At 53.9% G+C, this 20,650-nt stretch overlaps 2 protein-coding genes across 9 annotated transcripts; one reads left to right on the top strand and one right to left on the bottom strand.

The window, feature by feature from the left end:
- Positions 1-4,285: 4,285 nt before the first annotated feature.
- Positions 4,286-10,457, bottom strand: Large2 (LARGE xylosyl- and glucuronyltransferase 2). 5 transcript variants are annotated; one of them, XM_036185452.1, is made up of 15 exons: positions 10,395-10,457; positions 10,148-10,306; positions 9,973-10,070; positions 9,585-9,667; positions 9,245-9,368; positions 8,906-9,077; positions 8,685-8,789; positions 7,068-7,180; positions 6,867-6,992; positions 6,636-6,791; positions 6,352-6,512; positions 5,660-5,938; positions 5,200-5,349; positions 4,894-5,089; positions 4,286-4,762 (listed from the first exon to the last, which is right to left on the bottom strand). In XM_036185452.1, the coding sequence occupies exons 2-15, from the start codon at positions 10,245-10,247 to the stop codon at positions 4,553-4,555; spliced, it is 2,073 nt and encodes a 690-aa protein (XP_036041345.1). In that variant the 5' UTR covers positions 10,248-10,306; positions 10,395-10,457; the 3' UTR covers positions 4,286-4,552. The 5 variants fall into 5 exon arrangements, with proteins under 5 accessions (XP_036041345.1, XP_036041349.1, XP_036041350.1 ...); XM_036185456.1 differs by lacking the exon at positions 8,685-8,789; XM_036185457.1 differs by lacking the exon at positions 9,585-9,667.
- A 4,009-nt stretch (positions 10,458-14,466) lies between these two features.
- On the top strand, positions 14,467-20,634 carry Pex16 (peroxisomal biogenesis factor 16). 4 transcript variants are annotated; one of them, XM_036183407.1, is made up of 11 exons: positions 14,467-14,560; positions 14,969-15,077; positions 15,626-15,661; positions 16,430-16,506; positions 17,098-17,198; positions 18,008-18,088; positions 18,210-18,362; positions 18,448-18,520; positions 18,648-18,767; positions 19,824-19,888; positions 20,451-20,634. In XM_036183407.1, the coding sequence occupies exons 2-11, from the start codon at positions 14,970-14,972 to the stop codon at positions 20,507-20,509; spliced, it is 873 nt and encodes a 290-aa protein (XP_036039300.1). In that variant the 5' UTR covers positions 14,467-14,560; position 14,969; the 3' UTR covers positions 20,510-20,634. The 4 variants fall into 4 exon arrangements, with proteins under 4 accessions (XP_036039300.1, XP_036039297.1, XP_036039299.1 ...); XM_036183404.1 differs by lacking the exon at positions 14,467-14,560 and adding an exon at positions 16,832-16,965 and having other exon boundaries at positions 14,992-15,430; XM_036183406.1 differs by lacking the exons at positions 14,467-14,560; positions 14,969-15,077 and adding exons at positions 15,455-15,507; positions 16,832-16,965.
- The last annotated feature ends 16 nt before the right edge of the window (positions 20,635-20,650 follow it).

The raw sequence follows: 20,650 nt of genomic DNA, 5'->3' as shown, positions 1-20,650 counted from the left end.
TACACCAGTGTGTGCCTGCAGCAGCCTCCACAGCCACGGTGGGTTTGTTTTTGTTCTGTTGGGTGGGAGCAGGGACGGGCGGAGGGAGGAGAGCAGGTTTCAGATCCTTACTGGGAGCCGTTTGTTTAGGTAGAAAAGACAAGTCCAAAGAGTGTGTGGGCTTTCCTGTTCCTAAACTTTCACTACCATAAAACCAAAAAAAAAAAAAAGAAAAAAAAAGAAAAAAAGGAAATAGAGGTTTAACTAACCCAGTGCCCAGAGGAGGGCCGGGAAGGCTGGGGGGGCCAGGGTGGGAAAGTATATGACATAAGCAGTATTTGATGTTCCTGGAGGGGCTAGCGCCGGGAGAGTCAGGTCCCTCCCCAGCTCCGCTCTCCGGGCCTCCAGCAGCCCTTCCTTCCCTCTGCTTGGGTCGTGCACAGCCCCAGGTGGTCCCCAGGCTGGGAAGCAGGGAAGGGAAGGTATGTGTGGTCCAGGACGGGGAAAGGCGGATCAGAGGTTTTACTTGAAAACAAGCTCCATCCTTTTTCTATATTTATAAGAAGAGAAGGTTCTGAGCAGAGCAGCATGACCCAGGTGTGGCACGATCAGGTGTGTGTGAATGGAGACGACCCTTTTCTCTTCTTCAAGTTTATTTTTTATTTCTGTTCTTGTTTAAACAAAGTTTTATTTCACTGTTTATTTTACCTTTTTTGTTTTTGTTTTGTTTTGTTTTTTGTAACAAGAACTAAACTAAGGAATAGAAAAGCTGTTTTCAGGCTGACGGTCCTGTTAAGGGTAGTGAGACCTTGCATGGTAGACTAGGCGTTAGTGTCAGTGAGGTCAGTGAGTCTGTGTGCGTCCTGTGTCATCGTTCGGGCACTATTTGTTTTTGTTTTGTTTTTGTTTTGTTTTTTGGTGTTTTTTTTTGTTTGTTTTGTTTTGTTTTTAATGCAAGGGCAAAAAAAAAAAAATCTTTGTACCTGGGGAAAACAACAGCAACTTTCTTTTTTTAATTAAAAAAGGAAAATAAAATAAAAGATATTGAGGTCTTCCTAGTGTTACTTAAATTAAGATCAAGGTAAGAAACATTGTAAAAAAAAAAAATTACAAAAGTGCTATTTGTTTCCTAAAAACGGTGATTTATATTAAAAAGGTGTCAGAACTGGAGAAAATGCCGTGTAGTTATAATTTTTTAGCACAGAACCTGCTGATCATGATGACATTTTGCTGTGTTTGTGCCTCTAGACTGGTGGGCCAATGTTCAGAATGGCAGGACCTCCCACCACCTCCTCCCTCCTCAGACTGTGCTGTCTTTTTGGTACAGGGATCGCATCTCCTGTGTTTTAAACCAAAATGGAGTGTGCATGGTGGGGTCTCCCCACGGTCTCAGACCTCGCTGGAGTGCGGGCTGGTGCCCACCTAAGACCTTCCTTTGGTGCTGTTCTCAGGCTCTCAGCCACCAGCATTAATGTATTCCTCGGGGGCACCTGGGGGGAACTGACCAGTGAGGCGCCTCACTGCCTGTACACTTGGCCTCTGGGGTTGGGGTAGGGTGCAGGCTGGCTGCATCAGAACTAAGGAAGGAGATACCTTGAGGGTCCTACGTCTCTGACGTCTCTGAGAGCCAGGTGGCCTTTAAGTCCATCTTGCACTGAAGAGAGAGGACTGAAGCTCTGTCTTCTGCCTACCGGCACCCTTCCACCCACCCACATGCTTCCTGGGTGTCCCTGGGCTAGAATCCACTATGCTTGCCTCATTTGGCCTATTGTGGCCTTTTCTTCTTGGAAAACTGGGGTTCTAAAAGGCTCTCTAGCCATCTCCCCTCCAATACCATGAGGAAAGTCACTATGAGATGCATGCTCCCACTGGAAACCTTTGGCCATTACATGGCCTTGAGTGGAGGGACAGAGACCTAGGTAGGCTCTGCCGTCAGGTCCACAGCAACATCTCTCTGGAGCCGACCAGGCCCCCAGGTCTAGGAATAGCAAGAAAGGCGCTTTTGCTTCTTCCTTGCCCGGTTAGGGAGAAAGAGCTGGAACCTGACAGTAGAAGGGTAGCTTCTGAGAGTGAGCAAGGCCCGTCCACACCAGCCATCCATTCCTCTCCCAAGCAGTTGAGAAGAGGGCATGTAGTTTGGACATACAGGCCTCTGACTTCAGGTTGCCTGAGGGGAGCAGAAAAGAGCCCTCTTTTCTTATTCAGAGACCAAGGTGCTAAGTCCAGTTAGTGAGCTTTGGAGAAGCCTGGACTAGTCAGAGGAATCTTTGGCAGAGGATCAGAGACCAGCAGCAGGCCGATGCCCCGTCTTGGCTCCCTCAACCTCCCAACCCCCTATTGGACTTGTCTGGGCCCATAGGCTAGGGCTTGGCACACAGTGCCTGCCCGTGATGGAAAGAGGTTGAGAAACCAATCACTACAGGCCTTTGGCCCAGAAGAGCTGCTTGCTGGTGACCATGCAGGAGCTGAGCAGCGTAGAGCCCCTTCTGATGTTTGGAAATGAGTCGACTGGAGTGGAGTAAAAAAATGTAGCCCTGCTCCAGGCCTCCACTGCGGGCCCTATTCCTCCATCTCCATGCCCTTCACTCTGTCAGCACAGAGCTCCTTGTCTTCTTAGACCTGCCTGGGACACACAGGCTGCTCCTCCTCAGCTGCTCCCACCCCTCCGTCTCCCCTCCCCTCTTCAGTCTCTTGCTCTTGCAGCCACATGTGTGAGGCCCACTGGCTCGGCAGTTGCTTTGGAGGGCCTTGGACTGGGTTCCCTGGGCCCCAGATCAGGCTGGCAGATGCAGGCTGTAAAGGCAGAGAGGCCAGCGCTGCTGTCATCTCATCTCTCTCCCTTGAAGGGGCCTTTCTCTTTCTGAACCCACAGTCTTGCCTGCCTCTGCTGACTCCACCAGTTCTCATCCTTCCTTCCTTCCTTATCTGCCTGCTGAAGGCACCCTTCAGGGAGGACTCAGCTAGTCACAGTCCATGGATGTCGCTACCTGTGTGGGGCCTGTCTCTGGAGCCAGTGACAGCCACCAGGCAGCTCCAGCTGGCCCCCATCATGGTGATTGGCATCCTCTAGGGCCACCTCTCCTCCTGCTGCTGCTGCTGCTTCCTGTCTGAAGCCCAACAGGCATTGCTAAGGGTCCATGTGTACCCAGCAGGGACCCAGGGTTCCCAGCTGTCTGTCTGCATGTACAGCTGCCTCTCCACCACCTCCCGACGCTTCCTCTTGGGGCTTTGGAGCCTTCTTGGCTCACCACCACCACCCCAGCTCACACTTTAAGTGGTCTCTTCCCATTAGGTCCCTCTTGGATACGGACCTTACCTAACTAAAGGGCTGAACTCTTTGATGGCACTCCTCCCAGGGGCAGGGGTAGGAGGGACCGGTGGCCCTTTTCCGGACACTGGCTTCTCCAGAGCCCATGGCTTCTCTTGAATGCAGGCTACTTGGCTTTGTGTAAACGACTGTGGACCTTGTCCTGCCCCTCATCCGAACACCCTTGGCAGAAAACGGGAGTCTCGTTTCTCATCCTGCCTTCATTCTATGCTCCTGTCAGCTCCTCCTCCAAGAGATGGGTGACCCCCTCCCCAGGAAGATTCCGCTGGCTCTCCCCAAGGAATGAAGAGTCCCGAGAGCCAGGGTGGGACTCTTTAGCAGTTCCACATGGCAGCCTTGGCCCCTGCACCCCTCTTCAGTGTCCTTGCTCTTAGCCCAGGGTGAGCTGCAGTCAGGTGGGTGGGCTGAGCAGACCAGAAGTCAGCGAGCTCCTAGGTAAGAGCCAGCCAGACCCAGTCCTGTCTGTGTCCATGCCCTTTGTGACTTCAGTCTTGGTAGAATTTGTATTTGGAGTTTTGTGCTTCAAACTTCCTGTTTTGTTTGTTTGGTTTTTGTTTGGAGGGGGTGGGGGGGTACAGAGCAGCCGATCAATTTGTATTTATTTATTTTAACATTTTACTAAATAAAGCCAAATAAAGCCTCTCAGCCTCTTGGTGTTGCGTTTGGGGCTAGGGTGGGTTAGATACTGCATCTCTGGTTTGTGGCCCTTGAGGGTTCAGACTGTCCTAGGACTCTAGCTGGAATCCACTCCCACTGCCCACTGATGCCCTCAGACCCTAAGAGCCCTTGATTCCGCAGCCAGAACACAAAAAGTGGCTTTTAAAACTTGACTGTGGGGTGAGAAATGGCTCAGGGCTTAAGACCTGGGTTCGGTTCCCAGCACTTCCATGGTGCCTCACAACTACCTGTAACTCCAGTTCCAGGGATCTAAAGCCCTCTTGCACATACATACATATATACAGGCAAAACACTCACACATAAAATGAAAAAACCCAATTTAAAATTTTTTTTATTATGAAAGGGGATTGGGGGAACTAGCCCCAAACCAGCTGGGGCAAAGAAGGGCTGAACCCCAACAAAGAAACCAACCAGGAACCCCACAGATGCTCCACCCCAGCCCCTCTAACAAAAACCTTAAATAATTTAAATAGCAGTAAGGGTGGGCATCCACCAGGGTTCTCCAGTATCTTCCAGGAATGTGTGTGTGTGTGTGTGAGAGCCTTGGCCAGGGGCAGCTTGGCAAGCTCAGGCCCGGGTTTGGGACTGCTGCAGGGCAGTGAGGTATTTCAGGGCTGCAGCCCCATAGCGCCGTGATAAGTCCTGGTGGAACTCCTCCTTGAGGGCCTGGAGACAGCCCCGATAGGTGGGGCTGGAGCGGAAGCGGGAGATGTCCAGGCTTGGAGCGTGGGGCAAGTGGATGGAGAAGGCCTCAGGCAGTACCAGGAATTCATATTCCTGTAAGAATGAGAACAGAAGCCAGGGCTGAACTAGGGAGGAGGAGCAAGTGAGAGCTGAAGTACAAGCTTGTGCCATGGCCCACCAGGACGGAGCAGATCAAAGCCAGGGCAACAAGGTACCCTCCTCACCTGAGCATCCAGCTCTATGATGTGGGCCACCTTATTCCAGCCAAAGCCCACAAAGCGAGGATCATATCGGGGACAGTCACGGGCCACCACCACATAGGGCTCATAGTCAGCTGCCCATTGCACATGGTATGGTGCCTGGGCCTCCCGCCAGTGGGCATAGTCTGTGGGCGCATGACCCTGTGGCCATTCATGGTACCTGCATAACAGAATCAAGTGGGAACAGGGCTGAGGCTAGGAGTTTGTGAGCTCATGGCGGGTGGGGAGGGGCAGCATGGGATCAGTGGGGCAGAACATGGTCTCTCTTACCTAAAGATGTGGAGAGAGCCTGCATCCAGTAAGGTCAACAGCTCTGCCTTGGAGTTAGGGAAGCCGAAGCGGTAGTGCAGGGTCTCAAATACAGGTACCACTAAAGCAGCCTTCCGCCGACTGCCCAGCTCTAGCTGCTCGATTGAGGCCCTGGGGAGGGGCATGTGAGAAGGAGTATTCAGTCCAGGGGGCTCACCCCTGCTGAGCCACAGCTGCTGCCTTCCAGGTAGCCAGTCCGGCTGTTTCAGATAGCCTTGCAACACAGAACTGCTGTTTGAAATAAGGTATTGCTTCCTTGACACAAGTTGGCCCAAAGGAATAGCCTAAGACAAGACACCCATTTTGCAGAAGCCATTGAGCCCCAGAAAGAAACAGACACAGCAACCTAGAGTTCCCAAGATACCCTGACCCCGATGGTGTATACCCCAAATGCTGCCCCTCTCCTGCCCTCCAGGCCCACCTGAGGTAGTCATAGAGGGAGTAGGCAGGTAAGAAGTCGATGTCACTGAGGAAGACGTAGGGCGTGAGAGCCTGGGCCAAGGCCACATTGCGGAGCTGGTTGACTGGATAGAGGGGACCTTCCCGGTACACTATGTGGTAGGCTACATCCTTCCTCGCAGAGAGCACTGGCGAAGTTTCCACGAAATGCAGGAACTGCTGAGCCTCTGCATCTGTCAGGTACAAGGCCAGGCTCATGGGGCCTGACCAGTGCCTGCACAGGGCTTCCAGCATCTGCAGCCTGGGGTGAGGTGGGTGGTCAGCCCTGCTCGGCCCCTTGTGCACAGAAGCCCAGGATGGCTAGAAATCCTCCCCAAAGTTAGCAGCTGCAGAGCCCCCTCCTGTGACTAAGCACCTTACAATCACACAGAACTGGTCTCTTTTAATCCTTACAACTATCCGCTGGGGGTGCATCCAACAGACCAGCAAACTAAAAGCCTGAAATGTTGAGGCTTATTCATGGTCCCCCAGCACCCCAGGGGCAGTTCTAGGCATCAGAAAGACTTCCAAAGCCCAAGCTTTTCCCATCATATCCAATGTCTCCAACTTCTGGAACTCTGCCAGGGACCAGCAGCTCCCTACCAGATAAAATAGTTCTCTCAAATCCCATCTCAGCCTATGCCATGCTACAGGGGCTGCCCTCCACACCCTCACCGGTCCATAGAGAGCTGGGCCACCAAGGTGACATCGTGAGGCCGGGGAGGCGGCGGCTGGTGGGGCAGGAAGGTGATATGCACACGATGTACAGTGAGCTGCTGTTGCCGGAATTCAAAGCAGGGCTCCTCCTCATCCAGCTGTGCCAGGGCCTGTTGCAACTGAGCAGGGTCCAGGGAAAGAAAGAATGGGGCTGGCCCAAGACAGCATGCACTCCAGCCAAGGACCACCCGAGTCCAGAGCGGCAAGACCTCCCAAAGGCAAGCTAGTGTGGCCCCTCTCACCTGCTCAGCCCCAGGAGGGAGCTGGTTGGGGCATCCAAAGAGCTCTCTCCTCAGCAGTTTCCCATCATACCCCAGGAAGGTCAAGTGCAGGTTTCGGAAGAATTCTGCATGCTTGTTCTTCACTCGAAGCTTCTTTGGTGAATTCCAGTGGATCACCTGGGCTCCGGGAGGTGTCAGCAGGGATTTAGACCAGGGAGTGAGCAACAGTCCCACCCTGCAGTCTTCACTCACCTTGAGGTCAGCTGCTTCCAAGTAGCAGCGCTCAGCCAGTGTGTGGTCCGACAGCTGCACATTCCAGACACAGGGCAGGGGATGCACCAGCTCGGGATGCTCCTTGATGACAGCATTGAAAATATCCTAGGCAGTGACAGACATCCCATCTCAGCCCCCAGCCTGCCCCTCAGTTCGGCTCCCACAAAGAGTCCTCCAGACCTGGTCAGCCAGAGACGTGGCTGTCAGAGTAAGGAGCTGCCGTTTGGCCATCAGTGTCCACATCTGCTCCCAGCCAGTTTGCCGAAGTCTGTCCAGCCACAGCAGGATCACACCTGTCAATAGGGAGAGAGGTTGCCATGCCCACCAGGGACATCCAAATCCCGAATCTTTTGAAATGTTTGTTTTGTCGTACTGGGGAGAGCCCAAACCCTCATACATTCAAGACAATCTCTCTACCACTGAATTACACCTGCAGCTCCTTTTTAAATTTTAGTCTGAGGGACTGAAGAGATGGATTCATGTTTAAGAACATGTATGGCTCTTGCAGGGGACCCAGATTCAATGACCAGAACACACATGGTGACTCACAATCCAATTTCAGAGGATTCAACACCTTCCTCTAACCTCCGCTGATACCAGGCTTGCATGCAGTGCTCACACATGTATGCAGACAAAACTTTCATAGACATAAAACAAACTTTCAAAAACAATTATTATGTCGAAATAGGGTCTCACTAAGCTTCTCAGGCCGGCCTCACACTTGCAATCTTCCTGCCTCAGCCTTCCAAGAAACTGGGGTTACCAGCAGCAATAGGCAACATCACACCAGGCTGCAAGGTGTTAATTGGAGGTCAGTCAGGTGTCACCTAATGGTGCTTTGATCAACAATATAAAGCATACACTATGGTGGTACCATAATTATATGAAATGAAAACAATAGGCAACCACACACCAGGCTGCCAGGTGTTAACTGGTACAGCTGCTTTGGTGGACAATATAAAGCATATACTATGGTTGGTACATAATTATATGAGATAAAAAGTCACCACCTGAGGCTGGGTATATGGCTCAATTGTTGTCTTTCATGCATAAAGCCATGGCTTATGCCCCAGTATGGCATAAAACAAGTAGCACATATCTGTAATCCCAGCACCAGGGAGATAGAGGCAGGCGGATCAGAAATTCAAGGTCATCCTCAGGTACATAATGAGTTCAAAGCCAGACTGAGTCCTTGTCAAACCAACCAACCAACCAACCTACAACCTAGTATTTTTCCTAGGCTTCTTCCATTTTCAGCTATACAAATACTTGCCATTGTATTACAGTTGCCTGCAAGTCAGGAAACACTCAGTTCAATAACATGCCTGTTGCTCCCAGACCATACCACAGCCTAGAGAAGAGTAGGCTACTCCATCTGGGTGTGTGTAAATACACAATCTGATGTTTGTACAGCAATGAAATTGCCTAATGGCAAATCTCTCAGAACGTGCCCAAATTCTTAACACGGAACTATATTTTCCGAGGTTCAGACATAATCACCCATAATTCCCTTGGGTAGAGGGGAGAAGAGCCCTTCCCAGCTGTCCTCTCATAGTTGGTAATGGTTGGACTATCTTAACTCTTCCCATGAAGTGGATGTGAAAACAGGGTCTTAAAGGAAACAATGAGTTGACCACAGCCATTTGGTGCAAACATGCAAAGTGGGAGAGTTCTTCACCCTGTGTCCCTTCCACAGCGCTGCCAGAGTTTCTTGGGGGCTTCCTAGCATTCTGTGCCCATCCCACCACTAAGGCCCAGCTGCCCACCCCATCCTACCTCCCTTGCCGCTGTGCCCACCTGTGTTAAATCCCCTGCCCAAGGCAGGCCAGGGCCTATGGTTCTTCCAGAGGTTGCCCAGGTACCAGTCGCTCTGGTTTTCCACGAGACCGACCACCTGCTTGTCTGGGAGGGGAAGGCAGGAGGGAGCTGCCTGGGGATGTGGAATCCAGGCTAGTCCACAGCAGGAACCTGGGTAAGGAGGGACGGGGCAGGCCAGGACAGAGTTGCAGGTGTCTCACCAGAAAAGTGAGCAAAGAGTGTCCATAGCTCCGCAATGTCAGAGGAGAAGGTGACGTCAGTGTCCAGGACAATGACTCGAGCCAGGCTGAGAGGCAGGACGCTGGGAAGTACTAGCTTCATTAGCCCATATAGGCCAGAGTAGTGCGTGTTGGGGATCCAGGAGATCACGGGCTGGGGGGAGGGGAGAGCATACTAAGTGGCACAGTGGAAAGCAGCCATGGTCCCCCAAAACGGTGAAAGATTTGGGCTCCAGGAGGTTTGGTAGGACGCGGTCTCCCCCCTCCCACCACCCACTGCTGGGGGTTAGGCAAGGCAGGAGTGCACAGCGGGGCTCCTGCCTTGAGCTCTCCAGCATCATAGAATCTGATCACCACAGCCGGCACCATCCATGTTCGGAAGAGCGTCTCCAGGATGTTTCTAGCTACAGCATCGGTTACCAGGTGGAGGTGCAGCGGATTTTTCCTTTTGGGTGGAAAGAGCCTGGCATGGCTGTGCAGGAATAGAGAGGCCCTACCTCCTACAAGGAGCTCTTGGGGGTGTCGGGTCCCCCCCCCCCCCCCCCCCCCCCCTTCCTAAGAAGAGGACTTCAGTTTCCTCGGCACAGATGAGGAAACAAACTCAGAACAGTGGTACATGGTAGGTGGGTTCCTGATCCTCATCCAGGAGGCCTGTCTGTACCTGTAGAATAGCACAGACTTGACGAGGGTGATGACCTCTCGGCTGGAGTTGTATCCCGCACACACGATGGCCACATGCAACAGCTGGGGAGGGGACACCTAGGTCAGGCAGGCAGGCCTCAGCTTCTACTGGCCGGCCTAGCCAGCCTGACCTAGAACAGTGTAGCCCCCACCTTGCATCAGAGCTGGGGAAAAGGTTGCCTAGAGGCAACGCCTGAATTTCACAAATGGAGAAACTGGGGGGTGAAAGGGGCGTGCGTTCTAAGCGTCCTCAGATGTCCCAGCTGGGTGGCCAGATGTCAAGTACTGTGATTCTCATAGATGCCTAGATGACTGGGCTAGGTCAGGAACCCTGGCGGTGGCAGCCGCCAGAGGCCACGCTCACCTACCTCGCACTTGGGTGGCAGTAGAGACTGCAGGCCAGAGGCGGAGCGGTTGCGGCTCCCGTTCGGGTCTCCATCGAAGGTGGCAGCTGCCCGTAGTCCATCTGAAAGGACACGTTGGCATAAGCAGGCAGAGGGCACACTGGGTCCCCACCTCGCCTGCCCAGCTCACAGCGCTCACACTCGGGGTCTCGGCCGAACAGGAAGAAGCCAACCACTACCAGCAGCAGCAGCAGCAGCGTGGCGGCCCCCAGTGCCCGGGGGCGCCCTCGGGGCAGCATGGCTGTCCGAGGGACTCAGGGCGGGGATCGACCCGGGGCCGCGGACTCCATCACGGACCCTGCGGACCAAAGACCAGAGGAGGCTCAGCGCGGGGCCGCGGGGCCCGACGGCTGCTCTACCTGCCGGGGCACAGCCGTCGGCCTCACCTGCTCCAGTGGCTTGGGGAAGGCCCTGTTCTTCCTGCGACTGCGGGGTAGCGGGGACCAGGGCAGAGCCGCGAGCCAGCCCCGCCCCCAACCTGGGCTCAGGTTTCACCTTTTGCTTGTCTGGGCTGGAAGGGGCGGGGAGACCCCTGGCAGGGCCCCACCCCCAACCTGCGCGGGACAGCTCCGAAACCCACCCGGAACCTACAAGGCCGCGGGGACAGCTATTCAGGATGGCCTTGTGCCCGCTACCTGCACCCTCCTGGCTCTGGGACCCCATTCCTCCCCCTAAGGGGAGGGACCCGTGACCCAGAGCTCAGGATCAAAGGATTGGCCCTGGCACCACGGGAGTCCAGGGGCGGGGGATGGGAAAGGAATGTCCGGTCCAAGGATTGGAGACACCTGCTTAGGTCGGGGACAGGACGCTGGGCCTGCTAGGGACACCTGTAGCCTGCGGGTCCTCTCTGGCCCTCAGTCCAGGTGGCCCAGCCCGGCCCTGCAGCGACTGGAAAACACGGGCAGAGGGCCTCATTGCCGCCTGGGGAGCGCCGTGGATTCCCCCGCCCTTGTCTAGAGTGCGTTGATTGTGCCGGGCTCCAAGGCCTGGATCCCTTCCTCCCTCTCCTCCACCCTTCAGGCACGTCTCTGATCCTGTAGGGGTGCAGGGAGCTCTGGGTTGTGAAGGAGACTGGCCATGGTCGGTTGAGCACGTACTGAGTGTTTGCCAAGCCTCTGCTCAGTTAATCCTCACATCACCCCCGAGGACACAAGATGAGATTGTCCCTGAAGAGTGAAAGGAACCTACACCCTTTGGCCATTTGTTACTGCTCCTGCAGACACCCAGCTGTGACTCGTCTTCCCTGAGGTCTTCCACCTCGGGACCAGCCCCTGCCCTTCCTTCCCCCGGAATGTAGAACTCTCCACATCTCTTGCTTATCTTCCCAGCTCAAGGGTAGCTGAAGTTGCTTGTTTGTTCTGTGGGTCGCCCCCACACCCAATTCCAGGTGTTCAGTGTGTGTGGAAACTGGACCTGCCCTCCAAGGACTCCACTAGGCCTCACCAGGAGCTCAGGCTGGATCTTTAGCCCAAGGTCCAGCTGTATAAAACGAGGCAGACGGTAAACAACAGCCTGGGCCTGGCTCCTCCCCCTGGGTGATCTGAATGCCTTTCTCTAGGAGATGGGGCGGGGGGGGGGGGGGGGGATCAGCCTGTGAGCTTTTGACGGTTGCTATGGAAACCGAAAGCTGCCCCTTGTACATTTAGGAATTAAGTGAAAACCCTGGTGTCCAGGCTTTGAATCCCTGTGCCTCATCTTCAACTTCAGCCTGCAGTGAAGTTGAGGTTGCAGAGGGGGGAAGGGGGAAGATGGGGGGGGGGCAGTGGGTGGAGTTGGAAGGGTCCCTCCCCATGGCCCCCAACAGAGAGAGATGGTTGTGAGAGGTCAAGATGTGAAGGAGCAGATAAGGTCACAGGCAGAGCCTAGACCAAGCTAAGTCTTCCAGAAAGAGATGTGAGTTAGCGGAGACACTGGGTCTGGAGATCCCACTGTGTCACTCATCATGGTGACCGGCTCAACCTCAGCACTGTAGGTAGGGAAATGAACAGAAGGACAGATGTATCTGTTGGACCCTCAGGAAGCCCTTCTGGAATCTTCAGAGGAAAGGAAGACACCAGTGAATCTAGTCCTCTGAGCTGAGACCTCATTTGAGCCAGCCCTGCCCAGGACTTTACTTTGTGATCTTGGACCTGTCCAAGTCTCTGGTGTCCTCATCTGTGCCTGTCCAACTGGTCTTTCTTCCTCTGTGACTTGGGACAGACTGAAGGAGAGAAATCCAGCCCAATTTATCCAGAGGACTTTGCAGCCTAGCCCTGCGGCCAGGTCCAGGCAGGAATCCAGCAGGGAGGGGCCTCCTTCCAGTCTGCCAAGCCTGCACACACCTCTGCTCTTTGTCTCTGAGTCTAATCAGGCTCTGGATCTAGAGAGGAAATTCAGGCAGCCCTGTTGCAGACAGCCTGGCTGGGCCCAGTCCCCTGTACTGGAGAGAAGGGCCCTTCACTGTCTGGATGTGGAGGGGAGGTGGTATTCCACTCTGTCCTCCAGGCCTCTCCTTCCTCCCCAGAACAAAAGACCATCTGGTGAAATCTTGAACACATGTATTTGTCCACATGTACACACAAGTACAAACACACACACACTCACTCCAGCTGCAGCAGAGGTTTGGAGGAACGGCCCAAAAGGCAGTAAAGTCATTGAGTTCCTGAGCCTAGATCTTGGCCAAGCCTGCCTCATCATGTCATGGCTCATGCTGGGCTAGAGAATGCTGCCAAGGGCCTTTGGGTCAGGGCCTTGCTGTGCTATCTGGGACAAGCAGTTGGGCCTCATCTGTGGACAAGAATTCTCACCAGTCTGACGAGGTTGATGCATTAGTTACTTTGGTCGTGGCTGTGACAAAATGAATACCTCGCAGAAGCAAGCGTAAGGGGAAATTTATTTTGGTTCACAGTTTGAGGGTGTAATCCATCATGGTGGGGCAGCTGAGGTTTCAGGAGCCTGCAGTAGCTGGCCATGTTGCCCCCTCAATCAGGAGTCTGACCCACGGAACAAGCAGACAAGCATCTAAGCTGGGTCCTCTCGGCTGCTGACACTCCCATGGACCCATGCAGAGGTACGTTTCTACAGTGACCAGCCACCAAGTTGACAGTGATGACTGAACAGTCACAACAGCCAATACGATCAAGAGTACATTGTGGCACTCAGGACGGGGTGAGGAACGACTTCCATGGTGCCCATACCACAGACTCTTCTGAGGTTCCAGCACCTCCCCCTGAAATCTTTGTTTGCAGGCACGGGCCTGAGTGTGGTCGGCAACAATAGGGTGATCATGACTCCACATAGACAAAGGAATAAAATGCCCTGGCTGTGGCTCAGACTAAAGCAGCATTCCAATCATGACTAGAAATAGTAGGCACTTTAAAAATAATTTTAATTTTTTTTTTTTTTTTTTTTTTTTTTTTTGCCAGAGCTGAGGACTGAACCCAGGGCCTTGCGCTTGCTAGGCAAGCACTCTACCACTGAGCTAAACCCCCAACCCCTAAAAACAAAGTCTTACTCTAGCTAAGGTAACCTGAAACTCACTACATGGGCAAGGCTGGCTTTGTACTTGTCAACCCTCTTGACTCTGCCTGAACGCTGGAATTACTTACAGGGATGAGCCACCATGCCCAGCCTCTTATTTTAGGATTTATTTCATTTTATGTATATGAGTTTGGCCTGCATTGTGTCTGCAAGAGATCATAAGAAGGCATCTAATCCTCTTAAAACAGGAATTACAGATAGTTGTGAGCCACCATGCAGGTGCTGGGAGCCAAACGTCGCAAGACCAACAAGTGCTTTTTCTATCCAGTACCATGAAAAGATTCTTTTTGTTTGTTTGTTTGTTTGTTTGTTTGTTTGTTTTCGAGACAGGGTTTCTCTGTAGCTTTGGAGCCTGTCCTGGACTAGCTCTGTAGACCAGGCTGGCCTCGAACTCACTGAGATCCAACTGCCTCTGCCTCCTGAGTGCTGCGATTACAGGCATGCACCACCACCGCCCCGGCGCCCATAAAAAGATTCTTAAGTGAGCATTTCTTAACCCCTGAGCCATGGCTCTAACTCCTTTATGAACATTTTTATTAGTGTTTATGAATTGTACAAAACAATGCGCTTCGCCTGTCTAAGTGGTACTCGCATTTAATCCCAGCATTTAAGAAGCAGAAGTAGGAGCCTCTGTGAATTTGAGGCCAGTCAAGGGTACATGGTGAGACCGTCTGAAAACCAACCAACCAAAATAATGGGCTTCATGATGGCATTTTCTTACATGCATGTGATATGCTGGATGGGCATTATTGGGCATATCCTGTCCTTGTCTGAAGATAATATTTGGTAGGGTATTAAACAAACGTGCTACAATTCAACGGATACCATAAATTCGCGGGCGGAGTCAGCAATGGCGCAGAGTAGCCACGCCCCCACTTCCCACAGCCAATCAGCTGCTTCCCCGGAACGGGTTTTCCCCGTCCCCCGCGCCCCCACTTCTACAGCGCCTTGACTTTAGCAGTTTTGTTGCTCGGTTCAGAAGTGGATCTCTAGGAGTTACCCCAACTCTTGGGGCTCAGCTGAGAGCCAGGAGGTACATTCGAGGTCCAGGAAACGCTGACATTCGTTCCGAGTTCAAGGTCCAAGTCGGCCCCCCAAAATTTTGTAGATAGGGAAACCGGGAAGTTTATGCGCAGGTTCATCCCTAAGTAGAGAGCAGAAGGCTAGGCCAGGGTATTCGCCGCCTAAGTAGTCATCTGGGTACGGGTTTTGGGGGTCCACATGCCCTGAGGGAGCCGGAGCCGGAGCCACGGCACTAAATCTGCTGGCTAGTTTCCTCGGCAATGGCTTTTGTGGGGAACTGGCGGTTTGTGAGACCCATTTACGACAGTTTCGAGGTTCCTTGCGCCTTAAATCCCAAACCCTTTGCTGTCCCGCCCTCTCGCTCGAGCCTCTCGGCGATCTGCTGGGAAAGCCTGAGACTTCGTGTTCCCTTCTCTAGAATGAACTGTTCAGCCTGCTGCCAAGCTGCAACAGCGCAGGCGCCAAGAGAGCCAACCAAGAAGGTTGAAGATCGCATGCCTGAGGCTCTAGGAGCTTCAGGGCGGAGAGTGAGGGAGCCAATGGCTGGAAGGAGGGAGGGAGGGTGGGAGCTCACGGTTGCTGGGAGGAGGTGCTAGAGATGGGGTGAAGGGACGTTCAGGGCCTTTGCGCGTCCAGCTAGTCCTGGGCTGCGGAAGTTGAGCAACTGGGAGGCGGGCTTAGGGCCGGAAGCAGGAAGGAGGGCGCAGGACGCAGGGCGCCGCGCCAGCTGTGCTGTCGGCTAGTGGGATTGTCGGTGGCCGGAGCAGGATGGAGAAGCTGCGAGTCCTGGGCCTCCGCTACCAGGAGTACGTGACTCGCCACCCAGCCGCCACGGCCCAGCTGGAGACGGCAGTGCGGGGCCTCAGTTACCTGCTGGCAGGTGCCACACTGACCTTTGACCCATTTCTTCGGGACCCTGACCCATGACTCCTATGGCCCTTTCCTTGCGGACTCAGGGTAGTGGTCAGTGTGTTTGAGTTCTGTCTAGGTTCCTGTGGCGTATAGAGAGTTAGGGGGCCCAAAGGCGCAGCGTGGAACAAACGCTCACCAACGCCTCCTGTACCTTCTTTCCCAGGTCGCTTCTCCGATTCACACGAGCTGTCTGAGTTGGGTGAGTTGGGCTCTGCCCTGGGGAGGGAGAAGGCTTCCAGAGGACCACCCTGGCTCCAGGGCCTGGGCTGCCCTTTAGATCAGTGTACCCTAACTCAGTCAGACAAGTTCAGCTGTCCACTGTCCAGGATCCCTGGTGTTCCCAGAGTTGGGAGACCTGTGAGGGAAGACCTCGCCTGGCCATTCACTCCTGGTTTGGCTCAGGATTAAGCAACTTTTCTGCTCTTTCTAGTTGATCAGACCTATGAGTAGGAGGAGGGCACAGTTGTTATGTCTAGCTGAGGGAATAAAAGGTCAATGAGGCTGGGGAATGGTCCCCGATGTTCAGACCAAATGCCACAACCCCCCACCCACCCTATAAATGCCTCAGCTGTGTTTGCTTAGTTAGCAGGGCAGTGATAGTCATGAAAGGGTGAGGTAGATTTTGAAGAGGAGGGGACGATCTGCAGAGAGAGCAAAGGTGACGTGGTGGAGCCACACATCTGGCTGTTTGGAGTAAGACAGGCGGTTCTGGATGGCTCAGTAACCAGTGCGGTCCAGAGCAGGGTCTAGCTTGACACTGTAATCAGCTCAGTTAATATTGGTTCAGGTGCCATCCCCAGGAGAACAGGGCTCTCGGGAAGTGGGAGAAGAGGCACGTTGGTTTCCACACTTCTGTGGGTAGCTGAGTAGGACTTGCGGCAGATGATCTGTAGAGCTCTGGGGTAAGGGTGAGAGAGGCGAAGGCCACTCCAGAGCCAGCCTCTCAAGACCACACTCTGCTTCTCAGTGTACTCTGCCTCTAACCTGCTGGTGCTGCTCAATGATGGAATCCTTCGGAAGGAGCTTCGGAAAAAGTTGCCTGTGGTGAGAATTCTGCGGGAGCCCAGGGACTTGGGAGGAAACCAGTACTCACCGGCACGTGTGTGGTGCATGTTGCAGTCTCCGAGTGTGAGACATGCCCGTGTCCATATGAGCCTCAGACCAATGTTCCGTGTCCTAGTCTCATATGCATGAAGTGTCAGGGAGATGGGGAAGCCTGTCCCAAGCCAGCCAGCCTGTGAGCAGTGGAGTTGGTGTCTGAACTCAGGTGTTAGCTTGGAAAAGGGCAAGTCCCCACCTGCAGACAGCCTCTTTCTCTAGGACAGCACTCGGGGCCAGAGAAGCTCCCTGACCTCCGGGCTTCTTGCAGTCCCTGTCCCAGCAGAAGTTGCTGACGTGGCTGAGCGTGCTGGAGTGTGTGGAGGTGTTCATGGAGATGGGGGCTGCCAAGGTGTGGGGTGAAGTAGGCCGTTGGCTCGTCATTGCCCTCATCCAGCTGGCCAAGTAGGTTGTTGGGTTGCGGAGGGCAGGACTCAGGTGGGGTGACCCAGGCCAGCTTTGAGGGTGCTCAGCAGAGCAGCCTTACAACCTGCTTTCTAGCCACTTCCCCCTAACTGTACTGTACTCCCAACTCAGGGCTGTCCTGCGCATGTTCCTGCTGATCTGGTTCAAGGCCGGCATTCAGACCTCACCCCCCATTGTTCCACTGGACAGGGAGACCCAGGCACAGCCCTTGGGTAAGCTGCTTCTCTGCCTTGAAGTGGGATGGGACATGGGACTGCTCTGTGGATCTGGAGCACATTTCCTATCAGCTCAGCACCCATTATTCTCTAAGAAAGAAAAAGAAAGACAAGGTTTGGAGAAAATCAGAACTTCAACTTGGGGAGGAGGGGCGGTATTTATTTTTTGTGATCCTAGTGATCAAACCCAGGGCCTTGTACCTGTGAGGCAAGAGCTCTACCACTGAGATACACTCCCACCCCGAACTTGAACTTGAGCCCTGTCTTGTGGGCTTCAGGAACTAGGACAAGTAGGTGTCCTGCCAGCAGTGTCTCTGGGCCTGGTTCTATATCATGAACCATAGCCTCAAGAGGCAGGCTTCCTGGCTGCTTTGGCCCCGCCGTCAGCCTTGTCTCTTCCCCACCTTGAGTAGAGACAGTGATGTGCCTCCCACATCAACATGTTGACAGCCAAAGATTGAGAGAATATGGCCTCATGGTCCTGTAGCCCCAATAGTTGTGGTTGGGCTGGGCCTTCCCTTTCTTCCTCCAGCGTCTTGGAAGCCTAGGTTCTTGTTTAGCTGTGACTGTGGGTAATGATGGCCTTTCTCCTGTGCAAGGGTAGGTTCCAGAATGCATCCCTCCCTCTGTGGAAAGATTTCTTAGTGAACCACAGTCCCTGGGTGTGATCACCTTTGCTCAGCCGCTGCCTCGGGACAGGCTCTTGTGTTCTCCCAGTAGTTCTTCGAGCATTCGCTGCACACGTTCTCTGCAGGCTCTGCTAGGAATGTGTCCCTCTTACATTATGTCCTGTCTCTACCTGCTAGATGGTGAGCACAACCCGGGCAGCCAGGAGCCATCCTATGTGGGGAAACGGTCAAACAGGGTGGTGCGAACACTCCAGAACAGTAAGTGGACGATGTAGCTGGACTGGGCACCTAGGTGCTGAGGTCAGTGTATGCCTGAGGGACTGGCTTCTGTCCAAACCCACTTCAGCTCCCGGCTGACTTGCCTATCCTTATGTTCTAGGCCCATCCCTGCACTCACGACACTGGGGAGCCCCCCAGGAGCGGGAAATTAGGCAGAAGCAGCAGCAAGAGGAACTGAGCACACCCCCAACCCCTCTGGGGCTGCAGGAGACCATTGCAGAGTCTTTGTATATCGCCCGGCCCCTGCTGCACTGTATCCTTAGCTGTGCTGGAGGCGGGTTAGGGAGGAGCTGAGCTGGACCCTGCACCGGAGACATCCTTGACACCTTGACCGTCAGTGCTCAGCCTGGGCTTCTGGGGTCAGCGGTCATGGACACCTTGGCTACTGTCTGGTGTGGTAGATATGACTAGGTGAGCGTCCACAAGGGATTCCATTCCTTCCATGGGGCTTTCTGCTTGCTGTTTGGTTATCCTACTCTATGGCTTTTTTCCTCTCAGTGACGTAGATCATCCTTGTTCCTATGTCCCTTCCCCACAGCCTGAGTCTGCTGAGTGACAGAAAGAGCCTGACCCGAAGGGAGCGGCTAGAGCTGAGGCGCCGTACAATCCTGCTGCTGTACTACCTGTTACGCTCGCCGTTCTATGACCGATTCTCTGAGTAAGGACCACCCTCACATCAGCGGGGCCGTCCATGCTGTCTGGAGAGGGCTGGGGTCAGCTGAGTTCTTGCTGGTTCTGGAGCTGCTCAGGAAGCAGCCACTGGAACCACCTGCCCTCGCCAGGCCAGTGTGAGTTTATAAGGGTAGATGAAGAGTTCTGCAGGGCCACAGCTGAGGCAGACCACCTATCTCCAGCTCTTCACCACAGGACATTCACTTTCAGAGCAGGTGCTGTCCTTCCAAGGGGCTGGCCCATCCCAGCTGATCACCTGTGAGGGATCAGAGCCTCTGCCTTAGCCAGAGAAACCTCTCATAACGGCCTGCCAGGGTACCTGTGATCTGTGCTGGAGTATCTGACTGAGCAGGAGCTGGACTGAGACCTCTGGGCTCAACTCCTCGCCTATAAAGTGGGGTAGTGACGGCACCCATCTGAGAAGGTGTTGTTGGGGTCAGATAACAATGTGTCTGGCTGTGCTTGGTATGCTCTGAACATGTGATGAATGTTAGGTCTTTTTTTAACCTCAGTGCTGCTGGGGACGAAACCCAAGGCCTCAAACACCTCTGAACCACACCTCCATCCCATATGTGTTCTTTGATTGTTCCCGACATCATTGTGTCCCACCCCAAGTTTCCCTGTGGAAAGCCCCATTTCTTAAACAACAAGCATCTCTTGATCCAGCAGGGACCCCCTTCTTAGCACCGTGTCCCCTTCCTACTCTGAGCATTGGCTTGTGAGGTTTCTAGGTAGCTCAGTTCTACCAGTTTACCTCGCTCCAGAAACCTCCAGGGCACAGGCCTTGCTACAAACGGACCTTTAGGGAACACTGTTGTAGAATGCCAATGGTAGGAAGGTCGAAAAGAGGGGAGAGAGGGTTGTGATGTGTACCAACTGACACGTGCACAGAGCTGTGAACATTAGGTGCAGCTGTAGATAGGTGTAGTGCCAGTGTTCTGTCCTAGCCCCTTGTTTTCTGAAGTGCCTGGTGCTCAGTAAAGGCCTTTAGCTCCTGGTGCGCAGGGACCCACCCCCACCATGCTCTTCTCTTCCTGTTCAGAGCCAAGATCCTCTTCCTGCTCCAGCTCCTTGCAGACCATGTCCCTGGCATTGGCCTAGTGGCAAGTAAGTATGGGTGGGACAGTGTGGCTGTGGAATGTCCCTGAGGCACAAATGGCCCCATCTTACTGTTTGTTCTGTCTCTTTTTGGTTTGATTATTGGGCAGTCAAGTGTGAACCCTAAATTGGTGTAGGGAGGTGACACTCCAGGGCCTAAGTTGACCCATGGAGGTGTGGAGGTGGCTGGAAGAGTACGCGTGTGTAGGATTATTAGGCCACATCAGGTGGCAAGCCCTCTCCTGCCTCTGTGACCTGAAGCATAGGAGGCAGTCTGATCTGGTAAGGCAAGGAGGGGCCTTGGGCCTGTCTGGGTACCCGACCATAAAGGAAGACAAGTTGGTCATGCTACTTGGCTCCCCTGAAGCCAGGGGTTCTTGTCTGTAAATCACCTCCAGCATGGCAGCAGAGAGGCAGGAGACACAGCAGATGGCGCAGGAGTGAGCTGCTGTGCTAGTGGCAGTGCCAGGGGGCCTGGGGCAGTGCCAGGGGGCCTGGGGCAGGGCCAGGGGGCCTGGGGCAGGGCCAGGGGGCCTGGCTTAGCCCTAACTCCTCCTCCTTCTCATTGCAGGGCCACTCATGGACTACCTGCCCTCCTGGCAGAAAATATATTTCTACAGTTGGGGCTGACAGACGTGCAGGAGTGGGTGCAGAGTGGGTCGTGTGGTGTGCTCTATTGCTCTGGGTGGGCCTTGCCTCAGCCCTCCAATCCCCTGGGCCCTCTTCCCTAATAAAACTGACTCTGGTATGTTCCAGCATATGGCTCTGTGT

Source organism: Onychomys torridus, chromosome 4 (assembly GCF_903995425.1).
Source record: "Onychomys torridus chromosome 4, mOncTor1.1, whole genome shotgun sequence".
Classification (NCBI taxonomy): Eukaryota; Metazoa; Chordata; class Mammalia; order Rodentia; family Cricetidae; genus Onychomys; species Onychomys torridus.
This window is presented reverse-complemented; position numbering and strand designations above follow the sequence as displayed.